Source organism: Nyctereutes procyonoides, unplaced genomic scaffold (assembly GCF_905146905.1).
Source record: "Nyctereutes procyonoides isolate TBG_1078 unplaced genomic scaffold, NYPRO_anot_genome, whole genome shotgun sequence".
In the NCBI taxonomy this organism is placed as follows: Eukaryota; Metazoa; Chordata; class Mammalia; order Carnivora; family Canidae; genus Nyctereutes; species Nyctereutes procyonoides.
In genome coordinates this window covers 14,793,360-14,810,649 of record NW_026575120.1, presented here as the reverse complement: position 1 = coordinate 14,810,649, position 17,290 = coordinate 14,793,360, and the positions used below count along the sequence as shown (strand labels likewise).

General features: G+C 40.7%; 1 protein-coding gene across 8 annotated transcripts in view; it reads right to left on the bottom strand.

Moving 5' to 3' along the window:
* TACC1 (transforming acidic coiled-coil containing protein 1) overlaps positions 1–17,290 on the bottom strand; it is a 118,695-nt gene that overhangs the window by 15,761 nt on the left and 85,644 nt on the right. For 3 of the 8 annotated variants that reach the window (XM_055334877.1, XM_055334880.1, XM_055334878.1), the window contains 4 exons: positions 14,641–15,742; positions 10,990–11,050; positions 8,708–8,915; positions 5,869–5,921 (listed from right to left, as the gene is read on the bottom strand). In XM_055334877.1, coding sequence (XP_055190852.1) covers positions 5,869–5,921; positions 8,708–8,915; positions 10,990–11,050; positions 14,641–15,742 — 1,424 coding nt within the window. The remainder of the gene's footprint in view (positions 1–5,868; positions 5,922–8,707; positions 8,916–10,989; positions 11,051–14,640; positions 15,743–17,290) is intronic. The other 5 variants (XM_055334881.1, XM_055334879.1, XM_055334884.1 and 2 more) reach the window with 3 other exon arrangements.

Below are 17,290 nucleotides of genomic sequence, written 5' to 3'. Positions count from 1 at the left end.
CTCTCGTGTAAGCTCTTCTCCGTGAGTCTAGGGTGGACCTGGTGACTCACTCCTAAAGAGGCTACGTACAGTAAAAGCCATAGGTGAAATTAATTTACAAAAAGACTCCAGCTTCCACACTGTGAGGAACTCTCTATGTAAAGGCCCATGTGCAAGGAACTGATGTCTCTGCCAACAGCCATGTGAGTTAACTTGGAAGTGGGTCCCCCCAAATTGAGTCTGGAGGTGACCACAGCTCTGGTCAGTACCTTGACTGCAGCCTGTGTGCACTCAGTCAGAGGCATCCAGCAGAAGTGCCCCAGGATTCCAGGGCCAGAAATGAGGATATAAGAAATGTTTCTTGTGGATAATGAATCCTGGACTTTGAGTCATCCATTAACTTCTTGTGCCATGCTTCTCCTCAAGAAGCTTTCTCATAATCTTGATTCCCACATAACTTGCCTACAGGGAGGTAACACCCCAGGGCAAGCTGACACATTTGGTTCACTTTATTGTTAGATTTCTGATTCTAAATTAATACATTTTACAATCAGTCTTTTATATTTTTATTAGTTGAAGACAGAATCCTCAAGTCAAATCAACTCCAGGAAATAGTTCCCCTATGCCTTCTCTGATTCTCAAGTTAGCAAGATTTTAGGAAATAAGCCAAAAGATTTTTCTTAGTAAGCAAAGTATCAACATTTATTCTAGAGGTTAGCATCTCATTCATTTGTTGGGGGAATAAATGAATTGTCTGCCAATTTGCTCAACAACTTAATGTGTCTGGAAGAGGCAGCATTCTGAATTGGAGCCAGGTGATCAGACTTTAGATAGGGACAGATATATATCCAGGTGAGTGGCTTCTGTAGCCTGCAGACCTCCCCAGTTACTCCCTCCACCTGGCCACATCCTCTCACCTCACAGCTCAAAATATGACAGCTCTTACAGGGAATTTATGGCTGTGGCCTATTTCAGCTGCCTTTTCAAGAACCCTAGGATTTAGCTTTTCACCTTCTTTAGTTCTTTATATTGCTTATTAAACAGCATAGAAAGCCTACAGAATCTACCATCACAGAGAACTGACCTGATAACCTCATCCTGGGCTGGTTAATCTATTATGTTTAATAAAGATGCTAACCCAATCAATCAGTCTCAACCTTTCTACTAAAGGGTCCTGTTCATGTCCACTAATCCCCTTTCCTTGAACATTTCCTTTGAATGTTCCCAAAGCATTCACTGCTGAGCCAAGAGAGACCTGTCTCTAGACCGTGGAACTCAATGCAGTCTTGGTTGCAACTGGCAGTGAGCATGGATGCCACCACGTACAGCTCTTCTGCTCACTGCCTTGCAGTAAGACAATTAGCACCATTACTTTCTCACAGCATGCTGAGTTCATTCCATCTTTGTGATCTTTTTCTTAAAAGCTTTTATTATTAATCATGAAAGACACACACAGAGAGAGAGGCAGAGATACAGGCAGAGGGAGAAGCAGGCTCCATGCAAGGAGCCCTATGTGGGACTCGATCCCTGAGCCAAAGTCAGGCGTTCAACTGCTGACCAACCCAGGCATCCCCCATCTTTCATTCTCGAATCCACTGGAGTGTACCCCACCCCAGCCACTTCACTCTAACAGAGACACGCTTGGAAAAACCACATGAACTTAACTTTTAAGAAGTTTAAGACTTCCTAGAAAAATAAATTGACTTCTAATTGAAAAATGTCATAGACCAATAGCTGATAAGCAAACTGAGACTTAGCGCCCACCATTGACTGATCTCTGGACTTAGTTACTTTGGCCTGGATGCGACCAACCGCCAGCAACAAGCTGCAACAGGAATGCACTTCCAAGAAACACAAGGGAGGCTTTCACAAGAGAATGCTACATTAACCAGACTTCTTTATTCAACGTTTTGAATAGTGCAGTTTCTCTATGCAATGTCTAATCCACACTCTAGGTAGTAGAAATTAATTGATTTCAGGAAGTTCCACTGGTGTTACTTTTAAAAGATCACAACATAGCAGCTGGCTCCAAAGACAAGTATTTTCTTTGTCGCTCACTCTGCACTCTTTTACTAGCAGCATCACCCCACCTGACAGTGGCCTAGTACTTTGCTGCTCCCATCTTTCATTTTACCACTGACTTTCTTTTTTTGTTTTTTATGTGTAAGTTCCCTTTTTTAAAAAAAAATTATTTATTTATTCATAGACACAGAGAGAAAGGCAGAGACACAGGCAGAGGGAGAGGGAGAAGCAGGCTCCATGCAGGGAGCCAGATGTGGGACTCAATCCCAGGTCTCCAGGATCACACTCCAGGCTGCAGGTGGCGCCAAACCGCTGCGCCATGGGCTGCTCACCACTGACTTTCATCCTCACGACCACTCCGACGACAGTCATAGGTCCACTTATTTTATGGATGAAGAAGCTGAGAATCTGGAAGTTGAACCAGTCTGTAGTTGAACCAGTCTGTTCCCACAGCTGGGGAAGCCACCTAAATCTGCAATGGCACAGACCAATGCTTCATCCACTCAACACAGCCTTCTTTGATCACCCCCCTTTGCTATTTTTATAGGATAAAAAAAATACAAGAAAGTGCTCCCTTAGTACTTAGAAAACTTCAAAAGGAACTGGTTTCCCCAACTGCACAAGCAGGCTCTTTGGTAGGACAGTGTATAATTTCAGCATCTTGTGGGTGGGGATGGCAGGCATCCCTCTCTCTCACAGATGAATCCCTCTCTCTCACAGATGAGGAAAGTCAGGAGAAGCCCAGGAGTGGCTGTGCTGGGTTTAGGTGACCTGGCTCCCAGAAAAGTGATGTTGTCCAGAAACAAATGTCACTAACGTGTGAGGACAATGCTGCCAAGACCCTGTGCGTTTTGTGTATGTCTTTCTTCTGCTCATGTTTCCACAGGCTCCTCCTTCATCCATCTATCTTTACACTTGCTCACCCTATGTCCTCTAGGGAATCACTACGGGTCTCAGCCTAACAGTGAGCCCTGAAAACAATTTACTGGGACATGCAATCTGCACTAAAAATGAAACAGAATAAACTAATCCTACAGCTTCAACTATCCTGTGTACTAAAGGCCATCACATTTTTTAAAAAAGATATATTTATTTATTTTAGAGAGAAAAAGAGGCAAAGGGAGACAGAGAGATAGTCTTAAGCATAACCCTGAGATCCCTTAACTGACTGCACCACCCAGGTGCCTCCTGGGTGGGCTTTAATAAATTTGAGGGCCAGGGTGCCTGGCGACTCTTGGTTTCGGCTCAGGTCATGATCTGGGGGCCTGCGGATCTAGCCCTACGTTAGGCTGCATGCTCAACAGGGAATCTATCTGCTTGAGGATCTCCCTCTTCCTCTGCCCCACACCTGCTGCCCCCACCCCCTGGCTCAGGTGCACACATGTGTACTCTCTAAAATAAATAAATAAATCTTGGGGTGCCTGGGTGGCTCAGTCGATCAAGCATCTGACTTTGGCTCAGATCATGATATCATGGTCCTGGATCAAGCCCTGAGATGGGCTCCCTGCTCAGTGGGGAGTCTGCTTGCCCCCCTGCCCCTCTCCCTGCTTGTGCTCTCTCCTCCTCAAATAAAATCCTTAAGAAAATAAACAAACAAATCTTTAAAAACAATAATAAAGCCAACCCAGGCCTTTCTTGAACTCATTCTATGTATTTATTAGAACTGCCTCCTGGAAATATGGACTTAGAAACTTGTCCCACAGATGTCTCAAAGCCATAGATCTAAAAATTCTTCTACAATTCTGCACCTCTTTCTTAATTTGCTGATTCCTGTGTCCAGTAGAATTTTCTGTGGTAGGTGCTACAGTAGTAGCAGTCAGTCATGGTCTCTACCTTTTCCAAGCTTCTAGTGTTGGACGGAAGAAAGGGAGAACAGGAAGTGACTCGAAGGGGCAGGTTTATGGAACTGAAAGTAATTCCATATGATAAGGCAAGAGTCAGATGTGTGAGGTAGAGAAGAGACAGCGGATGCTGGAGAGAAAGGCAGAGTCCCAGTGCAGAAAGCCTTGGCCACCAGAAGAGTCTGAACTTATTCTAAAGACAAGGGAAGCCAACCAAGAAGTTTAAGCAAAGAGTAACAAGATCAGTTTTGTATTTAAAACATTACCTTGGCTTATGTCAATGGATAAGAGAACAGCCTGGAAACAGGGAGACTGGTTAGGAAACTACTGCCATATTTAAAAAGACTGTTGACAGCCATGGGCTGGAGAAGTGGTAAGCGGATTTACAGTATATGGTACCTGGATGTAGAAACCACATATTTGCTTGCGGGGAATAAGGGGGAGAGAGGGGCCCAGGGAGACCCCGGGTTTGCACGATGGATTCTCAGTAGCACTGACTACTCAGATGTTCAAGGAAGAAAACTTGGGTGGCTTTCACTAACTTTCTCTCACCACCATTTCACCCCAGCCACAATGCAAGTCTCCCAAGTCACCAAACAGTAAAGGTCCTACCTGATAAATATCTCTCAGCCTCCACCCCATCCTTTGAACTATTTGTTACCCATCATGATGCTCCTTACTTAAAGCCCCATGATAGTTCCCTACTGCTTCTACCATGAATTCCCAACCTCCTGGCACCAAGTCAATAGCTCCTGATGATCTGGTCCTCATCTACCGTAGACCACCTACTCACACGGGATTACTAACACTTCCACTTCCTTATAAAGCCCCTGCTTCTCACTCCTTGCCTTTGTTCAGGCCAACTCTGCTGCTTCACTGCTTTATCTCTCAAACTCCATTCTCTCTTTACAACTAAGTTCAAATGGAGGAACCTAAGACCACACCACTTTAACCAAGTGGTCATAGTTAATTCCACCAATAATGGGACATGCTGAAAGCCACAGTGTCACTTCTGATGGATTTGTGCTCGAAATACACAAACTGAATTTAATCATGAGGAAACACTAGATGAACCCAAATCGAAAGATTCTACAAAACAACTTCAAAAGTGTCAGGGTCAGGAAAGACAAAGACTGAAGAACTATCATAGATTACAGGAGACTGAGAACCCAAAAACTAAATTTAACATGGGATCCTGAGCTGGATCCTGCAACCAGAAAGAGGACATTAATGGGACAACGGACAAAATTCAAAGACAGCTTCTAGCTTAGATAATAACATGGTCATTGATTTTGGTAACTGTACTGTGATTATATAAAATGTTAATATTCAGGGAACATGGGTGAAAGATTTACAGAAATTCTCTGTACTATTTTTACAAGTTCTAAAAAATGTTAACATAGTTTTGCTTTTAATGAGCTCAAATTCAGCCTCCCGGACACCTGCTGCGCAGGTGGTCAGCCTTGGCTCCCACAGCCCCTGGAACACATTAAATTACAACATTCACATAGTATCATTAGTTTCCATTTTGCATCTACTACTAGCTCAGTTCAAAAGAAATACAATGCAAGCCATTGGTAATTTAAAATGTTTCAGTGGCCATTTAAAAAGTAAAAAGATACAAGTAAAATTAATTTTAATAATGTACTTCAGTTAACCTAAGATATATAAAACATGAGCATCTCAACATGTAATCAGTACAAAAAGTTTGAGACATTTTATTTCCCTTTTTTGTATAAAGTCTTTAAAGACGAGTAATATTTTACACTTACGAGAGACATCTCAATTCAGGCTAACTACAGGTCAGGTGCTCAGTAATCAGAAGGGGGCTAGTGGCTACTGGATTGGAGATCTCAGGAAAGACTATGAGCTCCCTGAGTGAAGAAACTTTTATTTATATTTCATCCCGTCACCAAAGACTAGAACTTATTTAATGAATTAACTTTGGCCTTAAATACTGAAAAAAATCCAACTGAGCTCCACATTCCCCCCGCTCCTGCCCCCCAACCCAAGTGCAGGAACTTACAGCCGTGGCAGATCCATCTTTTTCCATCTTCTGGCACATCTCTTTCTCTATGCCTGCAACACAGAGAGTCATTTTTATAATTATCCCAAGAAGTCAGTTCCTGTCTTTCCTGGTAAAAGACTCTGGAAACCCCAGTGCAGGCCCAGAGTGATGTCTATGAACAAATGAACAGCATTTTCAGATTTTCAAAGGAGCACTGGCATTTTGTTTATGGGTGTGTTGTCTGTTTTAAAAGTTCAAGTATTCAGAAGAAAGGAGAGTGTGCGGTTAGCCAGCCATCAACAGAATCACCCACCATCTTCAGGTGGAAAAAATAGCGAGGCTGCCCTCTTGTGTCCGTGAAAAGTTTTGTAAAAAAGCTGTACTATAACCATGGGACTATCTATCTCAGAAAGAGAAAACCAAAGAGCGAATGTTACTTTATTATTGGTCTGAGTGAATTTAAATTCCAGCCCAGAAGGGTACCCTCATAATTAACATAGCAGATAAAACAATAAGCTCTAAATTTAAATGCCCAAAAACTAAATTCATTCTCCTCCCCACACCTTTTCAAACTCGTCTCCAAAGGCATCATTAAAAAAACATATATATATATATAATATATATATGTATAGGTATACATATATGTAAAGGTACATATGTATACGTATACATATATACATATATACACACACGTGCGTGCAGGTGCGCACACACAATGTGATTTCTAATTGAAGGAATAGGTACTTATTAAAGAAAATCTTAAAATGTGAAAGAGCACACAATTTTAAAGCTACAACCTCCATGTAGCAACAACAAATTACTATTTTAGTGTACTGTCAACAGTGAATTATTTAAAACAAATGTGACCATCACTACTCTGTTTACAAACCATCAATGGCTCCCCTTTACCTACAGGATCAAGTCTTGATTTCTCAGTTGGACCTCGTTTTTCCCACTTGTCCTGAACTCACAAAGAACTGCTTAGCATTTACCAACATAGCAGGCTCCTTCTCATCCCTGCAAGAGATTCTCATTCCCTGGGACACGTCTATGTACATATGTATCTATCCAGACCTGGTGCAAAGGTGGTTCTCCCTAGGAAACAGATCGTGATTCCCCTGATAGAGCCAGAACTTCTTGCCCACCTCCAACACACCTACCACCCCTGCATGACCATAGCTTCAGCTTGCTCCCAAGACATGATCAAACACTGTAGCACTAGCTCTTTACTAACTCTGAGGATAGCACCATACCTAACATAATCCCAGTTCTAGAAATTTCTGTTGGAGGAATTTCCTCCTAGTGAGGAAGAATATAATCCAAAAAATATCTCCTATATCAGAGGAAAGTCAAAGATGAATCATTTATAGTCCTTAACCTCAAGAAGTTTATCAAAGATACCTCTTATAATAAATACATGGAACAGGAACGGTAAGGAGAAATGTGTGGGAATATAAAGTGTGGTGGAAGCCAAGTCATAGTTTTGAAAGAAACTTGAAAAAAAAACGGGCAGAATTTTTATAAAGATGGCAAAGAAAGGATTTTATTTTACTTTATTTTTAAAGATTTTATTTATTTATTCATGAGAGACACAGAAAGAGAAGCAGAGACACAGGCAGAGGGAGAAGCAGGCTTTCTGCAGGGAGCCCGATGCCTGACTTGATCCCAGGACCCCAGCATCACAACCTGAGCCAAAGGCAGACGCTCAACCACTAAGCCACCTAGGTGTCCTAAGAAAGATATTTTAAATGTAAGAAATAAATGCAGGTACAAGAGTACTCAGGATCATCCCTATAACTGGGGTAAAGGAGTACAGGTGGGAAAGATGTCAGAGCAGAAAGAGGCCTGGGAAGAAATGTGGAACAGTGCCTGGCATGTTTACTCTGTAGATGGGAGGAGATGTGGTCAGTGAGAGGCTGAGGGGAGAACTCTTGCAAAGTATGGTCTCCCACCTGCTTCCCTGGTTTGATGACATATTGTGATTTTTAAGTATAAAAGTCCCCAGATCAAATTACATTGCTGAAAAGTCTGAATTTTTAATAATACTTAAGGTAGTCAAGAACATGGTTCTAAATATTTCACAAGTCAAGTTGAAGGCCACAGACATATCTTGGGACCTGGACAAGGGCCTCAGCTCTAGAATGTTCTTACAAGTTCAACAGGAAGAAGCTTCAGCATAGGTTAAGCCTAGTTAGTCTTTAGTAGAACATCAAGGATTTTTCAGGGTATTTGTCGATTTCAGTCTACAAACAGGAAAATGGATAATATTCTAGTCATGAAAGCAACCTCTTCCCATGTTAGCATTGTGCTTAAAAGACCACAAAACCAGACTGCCAAGGTTTGGATCCTAGTTCTACCATGTGCTAATCAAGTGACCTTGGCTAACTTACTCAACTTCTATGTCTCACCTTCCTTCTCTGAAAAATGGGGGGGGGGGGTGTGGAATAATACTGACCAAGGAGTCATCAGTTTATAGATGTAAAGCACTTAGCACTGTGCCTGCACATGGTAAGGCACTATACGTGTTATTATTATTTCTCTAAGTTGAACAACAATCACAACATGGCTACAGGCCACTATATTTTGAGATGAAGTCACATAAAATAAGTCACAAAATTCAAGCAGCCTCATATGTCAGTGTCTCCATCCTGCCACACTCATCCCTATGGCTCTGGTATTTTGAGAAGATGCCCTCCTGCATCTCTTCTCTAGGCAAAGAAGCAAAGCACAGATCAGCAACCTGCATCTATCCTCCAAGTGACCCAATTCTCTAATCTCTTTAAACTGCCTCCTGCATTAAGCTTTCAGGCATTTCTAGGCTTATGTACATTAGAAAGATGAACATATACTTCCATACCTGCTTCTGAGGATGAAAACGCATGATTTATGGTAGACACGGGAACATTGGAACATTCAAAGTACTCCAGGTCTTCCTCTGGCTCACCTTTCACCTCGGCCCCAGCTGATTTCTGACCAGATGAAGTGGACGCCAGTTTTTCCTCATCGGTAGCGTGGCCATCCCTATTAGATATGTCTGAAATCTGGGAGATCACTGCTCCTTCATCCTAGGAAATGCAACAGATCAGATGCTACCATTTAGGAGGACCAACAGTGGGGAAAGTGACATCTGAGGAACGGGGCAAGACAGCCACCATTCCACATGGGTGTCAGATAAGACTTAATCATAGATTTTGGTACCAATCAAGGAGGAAGCTGAGGTATCTCAATTATGGAATATTATGCTTTCTAGAACCTCGCTTCTCTTATTCACACATGAGGTCTGAAAAATTAACCTTTTCTAGCCTAGATTCATAAGCAACAAGTTTAAGTGATCTAAGGCAGTGGTTTTCAAATATTTTGCTCATATAGCCCATGAATTGCTTTTGAAATATCAATGTACCCACTGTATTTTAGGTGACATCCAAAAACTTTTCAGCATAAATATAAAAAACTTCATAAGATATAATATCCAGTATACTTTAAAAATTGCCTAGCTCAACCTAATTACTCTAGTGATTTGATGATATTCTATCATCTACTTAAAATCAACATGAACACACATTTTTAATAGTTTTAAGTCAGAAATTTGCATCATTGCTTCTACCAAGAAATTATCTTTAAAAAGAAGCACCTGTATCCTTTTAAAGTCTTTTAAAGTGCTATCGTCTTTCTCAGTTAAAAAAAGTTAAAAATTAAAAAAAACTTCTATGACCGTAAATCTTTAAACATTAACATTTTTTCTTCTGGACAACCAGTCATCATAATTAACTAATGCACAATTTATCCTAAAATTATTACAACTTTTGATAAGTACTATCACATACAAAAGTTTCTACTAAAAAGAAGTATCAATTATATTTTGTTGTACCAATTATTTAAAACTTTTGCGGTGTCATACGTGTTATTTTCCTGAATCAAATCAAAGGTAAATTTCTTGCAGAAATTTGTTGCCTGCTTTAGCAGCATTTGAAATTGGATACTTTACATATTTGTAATAGATGAAAAAATAAATCAGAGGGCAAATCTTTTTTTTTTTTAATCTTCAGCCCTGTACCAAGTTTTTGGTCCAAACTGTGTAAAATAAACTTAAAATGAATTTTATTAACTAATTAATGTATTTCTGTATTCACAGTTATGCTGCAATAAAGTTTTTTAAAAGGTCTCATCACAATCAAATGGGTCTGGGTTTTTGTTTTTTTTTGTATGTGTTTTCCAATTCATAGTCATGGGCAAATATTTACTGCTAGAAGGAAACAAGGATCCACATGAATTTTATTCCTGTTTTTCATTTTTATAATAATCAATCAAGAAGAAGCCTTAGATATTTAAGCCTATTTATACAAACTGATGAAAGAGAGAAAAAGTTTTAGAAATAGAAATGTCTCTTAATTCTTTGAATACCTTTCCAAGTCATGTACCAAAAAATTCTATCATCAAAAGTTACTTTGGGAGGGCAGTGCTCCTGAGTGGCTCAGCCAGTTAAACAATTCATGGGCCAGCCTGACCTTAGGCTCAGGTCACAGTCTCATGGTTCTGGAAGGAGCCCTGCATCCGGGCTCCCTGCTCAGAGGTGAGTCTGTTTGTCCCACTCTGTCCCTCCTCTAGCCTGTGCTTTCTCAAATAAATAAAAATCTTTTAAAAACATTATTTTTTAACTGAGATATAACTGACATATAACATTGGGTCAAATAATTTTTAATAGTCTATCAGGTTATAACTCAAGTTCTCCTACTTTGCTGAAAGCAATGAATTGGAAAACCATCTGACTTAAGAAATTTATTATCCAGTTATTAAAGTTAATCACTTTCTTAAAACATGCAGTAATATTTCAAATCTGCCCTTTGTTTGGTGTCCTAGACATTTCATATCCAGTGAAAATGCATCTTATTAAGATTCAGAATGACAGGAAATTTTACCTCAAAGAAGTGGGAAAAGTGTAACATGAGTGGGCACTCCTTTTCTCAGGAGCCTTCTCAGGTCACTTTAGGAAGTTGAGGGTCAAGAAATTGGTTTCCTCAAAGCCAGATACTCAGACACCTGCTGGAAACTATTCATTATACCCCCCTTCCCAGGAGCACACAAACTCCAGTTTGGGGACCCCTGGTCCAAGAGACATTCTGGTGACAGGCACAGACTCACCTGAGAACATCCTTCCAAAGCAAGAGACTGTGTTTCATATTTCTTCACCTTACAGCCACTCCTGGAAAGGAGAACAAAAATAAAACAAAACAAAACAAAAAAAACAGGCCATTTTGGAATCACATTAACAACTTCCAAGCTATGAGATGGAGCAGAGAAAGCAATGTGTGCAGAGAGAAGCCAAAGCATACAGCACCACACAAGTTCTACATCTACACAGTAGAGAGGGGAACACCTTTCATGTCTCTGAATCTCCCAGGAGACAGGGCAGGCAAGGAACTATAGCTCAGCTCATTCTCTGAGAAGACCTCCTCACGTGTTTCCGTGGTATGTGTAACACCAGTACTCTGACTCTGACAGTTTCTGCTGACACACCACTAAGCCTTGCAGAGGTACCTTATCACCTAGAGACATTCAGTTCATCTGATCCCTACTCACTGGCTTTGATATTCATTAGAAAAATTACCACACTGGACCAGATTCTTTAAAAAAGTTCTTTATTGCACTAAAAACCACATAAGTCTGATAAGACAGTTCCAGACCTGTGTGCTAACAGAGAAAAACTATGGTCAATGGAAAGTACAAAAATAAAAATATTTGTGTAAATGGTTATCATTCCTATTAAGCAGTAAGATGGAAAACGAATGTCATGTATTTGTGGAAAGATTGGAACTGGGGAAACCTCAAACTCCCTGTTATTTTTTAACTAGCACATAATTTATGACCCAAAGCCTAGTTCAGATTCTGTTCTGTTTTAATGAACTTAAAATTTCCAGTAAAAAAGCCACTCTGACAAAATAAATAAGTTTATAACCTTTACTTCTTCTTGGGGGGTAGGAGGGTAAGGGGAGGGGAGGATCATATAAAGTTACCAGAATGTGCACGACCACTATCTAGTTTCTGGGTTCTTTCCCTAATGGTCTTACTAAATGCTACCCCCCTGCCACCAAACCACCAAACTGGAGTTGCCTCTAAAATGTCTCCCCTCTCCAAGTCAGCAACCTTATCCCATCAAAAAAGTCAATTGTTTCTAACAATAGCAGAGCAGTCCCTCAGACCACTGTCAGGATGATCTTGGGGCCAAGCCAGCGCTCACTGTCAGGGTGCCACATGAGGCGTGCCAAGCTGGGGAGTGCAAGCTCTTGCACCTAAGGTGGAAGGCTGATCTCCACTCCTTTAGGTACAAATTGCAAGGCTAAGCTGACTCATGAAGTGGCAAATGAAATGCAAAAATCATCCTCAGGTCAAACTCAGAAACAAAGCCAACATGCTATGGAGAGATGGTTTGGGGAGAGGACTGCCAACGGTCCTGGGGATGAACAGAGACAGCAGGAGTACTTACAACAGAAAACAGAGAAATTTCACTTGTTCAGTAGTCCTGATGCACCAACAAAATTAGAGACAGAAAAGAGACAGACAGATGGAGAAAAAAATCATGTAAAGCCTGGAATATTTTATCTGTAGTCTGGCAGATGTAAAGGCTGCAAAATTCTTTCTATGAGGTGGGATACAAATAAAAATGTCATACTCATGAATGTCATCATTGGTGAGTGAATGATTATCAGGAACCTCTCTCTAACAAAGAGAAGTAGAAACACTCAGAAATGCCTCATATTCAAATTTATAGATGAAAAGTGAACTTCTAAATATTTGTAAATATATAAAACCAACATTTCTCTACAGAGAACATTTAGTCTTAAAGGTCTCATCATCCAGATTAAAGGCAATGCATGAATACAACTACAGCTGACAATGGATCTGCTTATAACTTCTGCACATGTGTATCACTAAGAGACTTAAAATGATTTTACATAATTTATCTTATTTGATCCATAAATACCAATCATAGATAGGATGATGTCTCCACTGTAGAGAAGAATTTGAGATGCCAATTATATGCATCTTCTAAAAAGTTCCACAAGTAACCTGCTAACAGAACCTCTAACTTTCCACTCAATTCTACTTCCACATGCATATCTCCAGTCCTTCCTGCCAACAGACGGATTTTTCTAAACAAAATCCCATGGTTACACGAAAGGTGGAGCACTCTTCTCTTACAGAAAGAACAAGAGTTTTAATTTCATAAGAGTTTTTACAAAAGTCTGTAAGGTATTATTAAATCAAGAAGTGCACTCCCCAAGAACAGAACAGGAGGAAACTGCTACCACATGAGGGTGGCAGGTCTTGAGAGGGTACTTCTTACTACTAAAATTAGGTGTAGGAAAAACTTCCCTCCTTTTGGTCCAGACTTAATCTTATCTAACAGGACTGCCCTGACTACACAGGTTCGACATGCAACTGAAGGGGAGGCTCCCAATGACTCCTTATCAGCCTTGCTAGCCAAAAGCACCCTGTATTTCGTACATCCCACGTTATGAAACACCAAGGCGACGACGGAGCCAACACATACTCGAAGCACCATCTAGACAAAGGTAACTAACCTCAGTCACAGAAGAGCACTGAGGACCCCCAGTCATACTTTTTAGCAACTATTTAACTGCTCATATATAATCAAAGAACAGATCAAGAACTACTACTTGCATTTCATTCACCTTAGACATTCTGGGGCTGCTGAGGAACTGGTTTCTCATGGCTCAAGTTTCTTGGTCCTGATACTTTCTGCTCCTTATACTTTTCTCCCTAGTGTAATTCATTATGCCACCTAGCCTGTTCTGTCAGGACACAGTAATGCTGACTGTTATTTTCCTGACTCATCTATGGTGACGGCTGGAAATAATGGTACTTCTCATCCTCCCTTTTCACATTCCATCCTCTATGTCATTGGTCCTTCTTTATATCTCATTTTTAGTAAAACGTCACAGGGTCACAAGGGGCTATATTGTCATCAACACAAGTTCTATGAAAAGGTAACCCTGTAACAAATTTAAACTGAAACTTTACATGGAATATGGCTTGGTCACTCCGAGAACTCTAAGGACCTTGCAAAAATGGCTATAGAAGTCTCAGAAACGGGGAGGGGGAGACAACACACAACAAAACACTAATTTAGTTAGATTTATACGACTGTTTAAAATATTGATTTTTATTGGAAATTTACTGCCTTACTGATGGAGCTAGAAGCTAAACACGGAGGCAAAGAATTCTTACCAACTTTCAGCCATAGGTCTGTTTCCCAGTAAAAATCACAGCTTTCCGTTTTAAGTGAAAGACTTCTAGAAGACCTTTCCGGACCACTTTGCACATGTTACTAATACTAGATAGGTAATGGGGAGGCTTGGAATTTTTGTTTTATCCAGAGAATATGAAGATGGTGGCTAGCACTGACACTTGAATTCTGTATGTAAAGTAATTCCTGACAGCCCAGATAGGATTTCTGAAAACCATCAAATCTCTACCTAGCCTACATTTTTTTTTTTAAAGAGGGGAAAAGTACCCAAGTGGAGGTAGGAGAGGTCAGCTGAATAAACTGAGGATTCAAAAATAAGGCAGACACCTGAAAGGGAAACCTCTGGTATTTCTGACTGTACACCAAAGTTAAGCAAAATAGTGAGGACTACCACATAAAGCTATAAGCTGTATGCCTGCCCCTGATGCACCTCAAGGGTAACTTCAGTTGGCCAAGACAAGAGCAGCCAGCTGTCAAACTCAGAGAGTACACAGAACACAACACCCACCCCCGTCGTCACTCACGTTATTAAACGCGACTTTGCCTTCTTAGGTGATTCTAAGATTTCATTAATATGATTACCGGCAGGAGAACAAAAGTCACTGCTTGCTAATGTTGTAGTTGGTTTAAAGGGATCCATGGATTCGTCAAAGTGGTAGGAGCCCTTAGAGGAGAGAAGGGGGGAGTTCTGCAGAGTGGAGTGGCCCCCAAAGGGGTTGAAGTTGGGGCTATCCCACTGGCTGGGATCCAGCTTAGGAGATGCCTGGGAGGGAGGAGCACTGTCTGCAGCTGGGTTTGCAGGCTGGTCCACACCTTTGGCACCTACTGGCTTATTGATGCTATCTTTCTGTACCTTGGGAGGCAGTTTGCTACCCAGTTTCCTGCCAAGTTTCCTTGGAAGGCCTTTCCTGGACTCTATATTTTCCACATCTTCTGTGAAATCAAACTCTAGTTTCAGAGGTGAATTCCTCGACTCCTCTAGCAGCTCAACTCCTGAATCGTTGGTGTCACTGCTGGGAGTGCTTGATGTTTCCTTAGTATCAGGGGGAGATTTCGGGATCCTGGCACCTTCTAGCAAAGAACTTGTGTTCCCATCCATCTCATCAGGACAGAATTGATAGGATGCCTGGGGGAGAGGCGTGCCCTCTAGGGCAATATCAGTTTCTAAGAATTCACCGATTGTCTTCTTCCTCAGAGGGACGGGTTTGGGTTTTCTTAGCTTGCTTCTGCTGGGAACAGGCTCTGGAGAGGAGCTGCCAGCCTTTAGATCAGCTTCTGTGGAAGTTTCCAGTGTAACTCCCATGGTGCCTTCTGTCATTGCCTTGTCCAGGATGGCTTCTGGTATGCTAGAGGGCGAAGCCTCCCCCGAGACCACAGTTACACAGCCATAAGCTGCCCTTGTGCCTAGAGCTGCTGGGATATCCGTGGAATTCTTGGCTTCTATTGAAAATGGCCTCACTACCGAAATTCTGCTACTATCATGTTCAGGTTCTTCTTTGAAATCCTTGACCAAGTAAGAATCAACAGCCTGCTGTGCTACCTCATTTTCTGAGGTTCTAGAACAAGTTTCAGATGAACATTTTTCAACCACTTCTGCTACCAGCTGTTCATCAACTTCTTGTGATTCTAAAACAAAACACAAAGGCCATCTATTAAAGACTTATCTTTTTGGCATGTGTAAATATTCTCTACTAGCTGAATTCACATAGACCAGCAGCAAGTTCCTCCCTCTTTGCTTTTATTAAGGTTCAGCAAGGTCAGCAGAGCAGTCTAAAAGGAAACAGCTAGTACTACACTCTAAATAAATTTTCATATCCCAAATTGTATACGCGTTTCATATCAGTTATACAAACAATAATTATACAAAATAGAGCTATTGAAGAAAGAGCTAAATAGATCGAGAGACTATTGCAAAGCATATTAATGTGATTATTAAAATTCCTTAGGTTAAAATAACTGGTTTGGAAAAAACGTGAGATGCTGCCAGTGTAGGTAGAGGGGTCAGAACTGGCACCACAGTTTCCAGGCACTTCTTGACAGCTTCAGGGTCTGAATGTTATGCAGTAAACAGATTTTTTTTTTTTTTTTTTTTTTTTTTTTTAGTAAACAGATTTTCATCTTTGGATGTCAAAAACTAGTATTCCCTCTTCCCTAGAATAATGTTTAAATTATTGAACCAAAATTAAATGAAAAACCCACCATGGCCTACCCGCCATGGCCTGCTCAGAGGAACTTCTCTGTAGACTTAAAAAAACCTGAAAAAAACAAATAAAAAAACTAATTTGAAAAATCAAATACAGAAATAGCTTAAAAAACAAATAGTCCTGAGGTACCTCGCTGGCTCAGTTGGTAGAACATACAACTCAGGGTCAAGCTGGGCATAGAGCTTACTCAAAAAAGAAAAATCAACTGGATTTAATAAGACTTAAAAAAAATGAGGCTATTTAAAAACAACACATACAACAATAACAAACAAATAATCCTTATTTTACTAAGATAGGAATCATACAATAATAAAGCTATTTGTTCTTTAGCTCTGTCACTGAGCTGGGCCAGGTATTCAAAGCACTTGTGAAAAACGAAGATCCTCTTTAACTTGGGTTTTATTAGAAGAAATGCTGGAATTAGGAAGGTGTACATGAGGGTATTTCTTTAAAGCACAAACTAAGATAGTGTTTTCCTGAGTTATATACCTGAACTATAGAAGAACAGCAGCAAAAACCAAATAAATTGGTATGATCATGGTATCTTGGGATTTTAAAAGGAACTCCGTGATGCCCTCTAACCCTAATCCTCATCCAGGATCAAAAAACTGAGGACAAGAAAAGTTTTTTAGAGCACTTGGATATATTTTTGCATGACTCCTTTATGACTAGAATTAGGGCAGTGCCTTATAAACTGTTCTGCACAGATGCTTCAGACACTCTACCAATGTCCAATGTCCGTTCTGTTTCTGTTTTCAAATGTACATTTAACTGTTATTAATACTATAGTTTTTTAAAAAAGATTTTATTTATTTATTCATGAGAGACACGGAAAGAGAGAGAAAGACAGAGACCCAGGCAGAGGGAGAAGCAGGCTCCATGCAGGGAGCCCAATGTGGGACTCGATCCCGGGACTCCAGGATCACGTCCTGGGCCGAAGGCAGGTGCTAAACCACTGAGCCACCCAAGG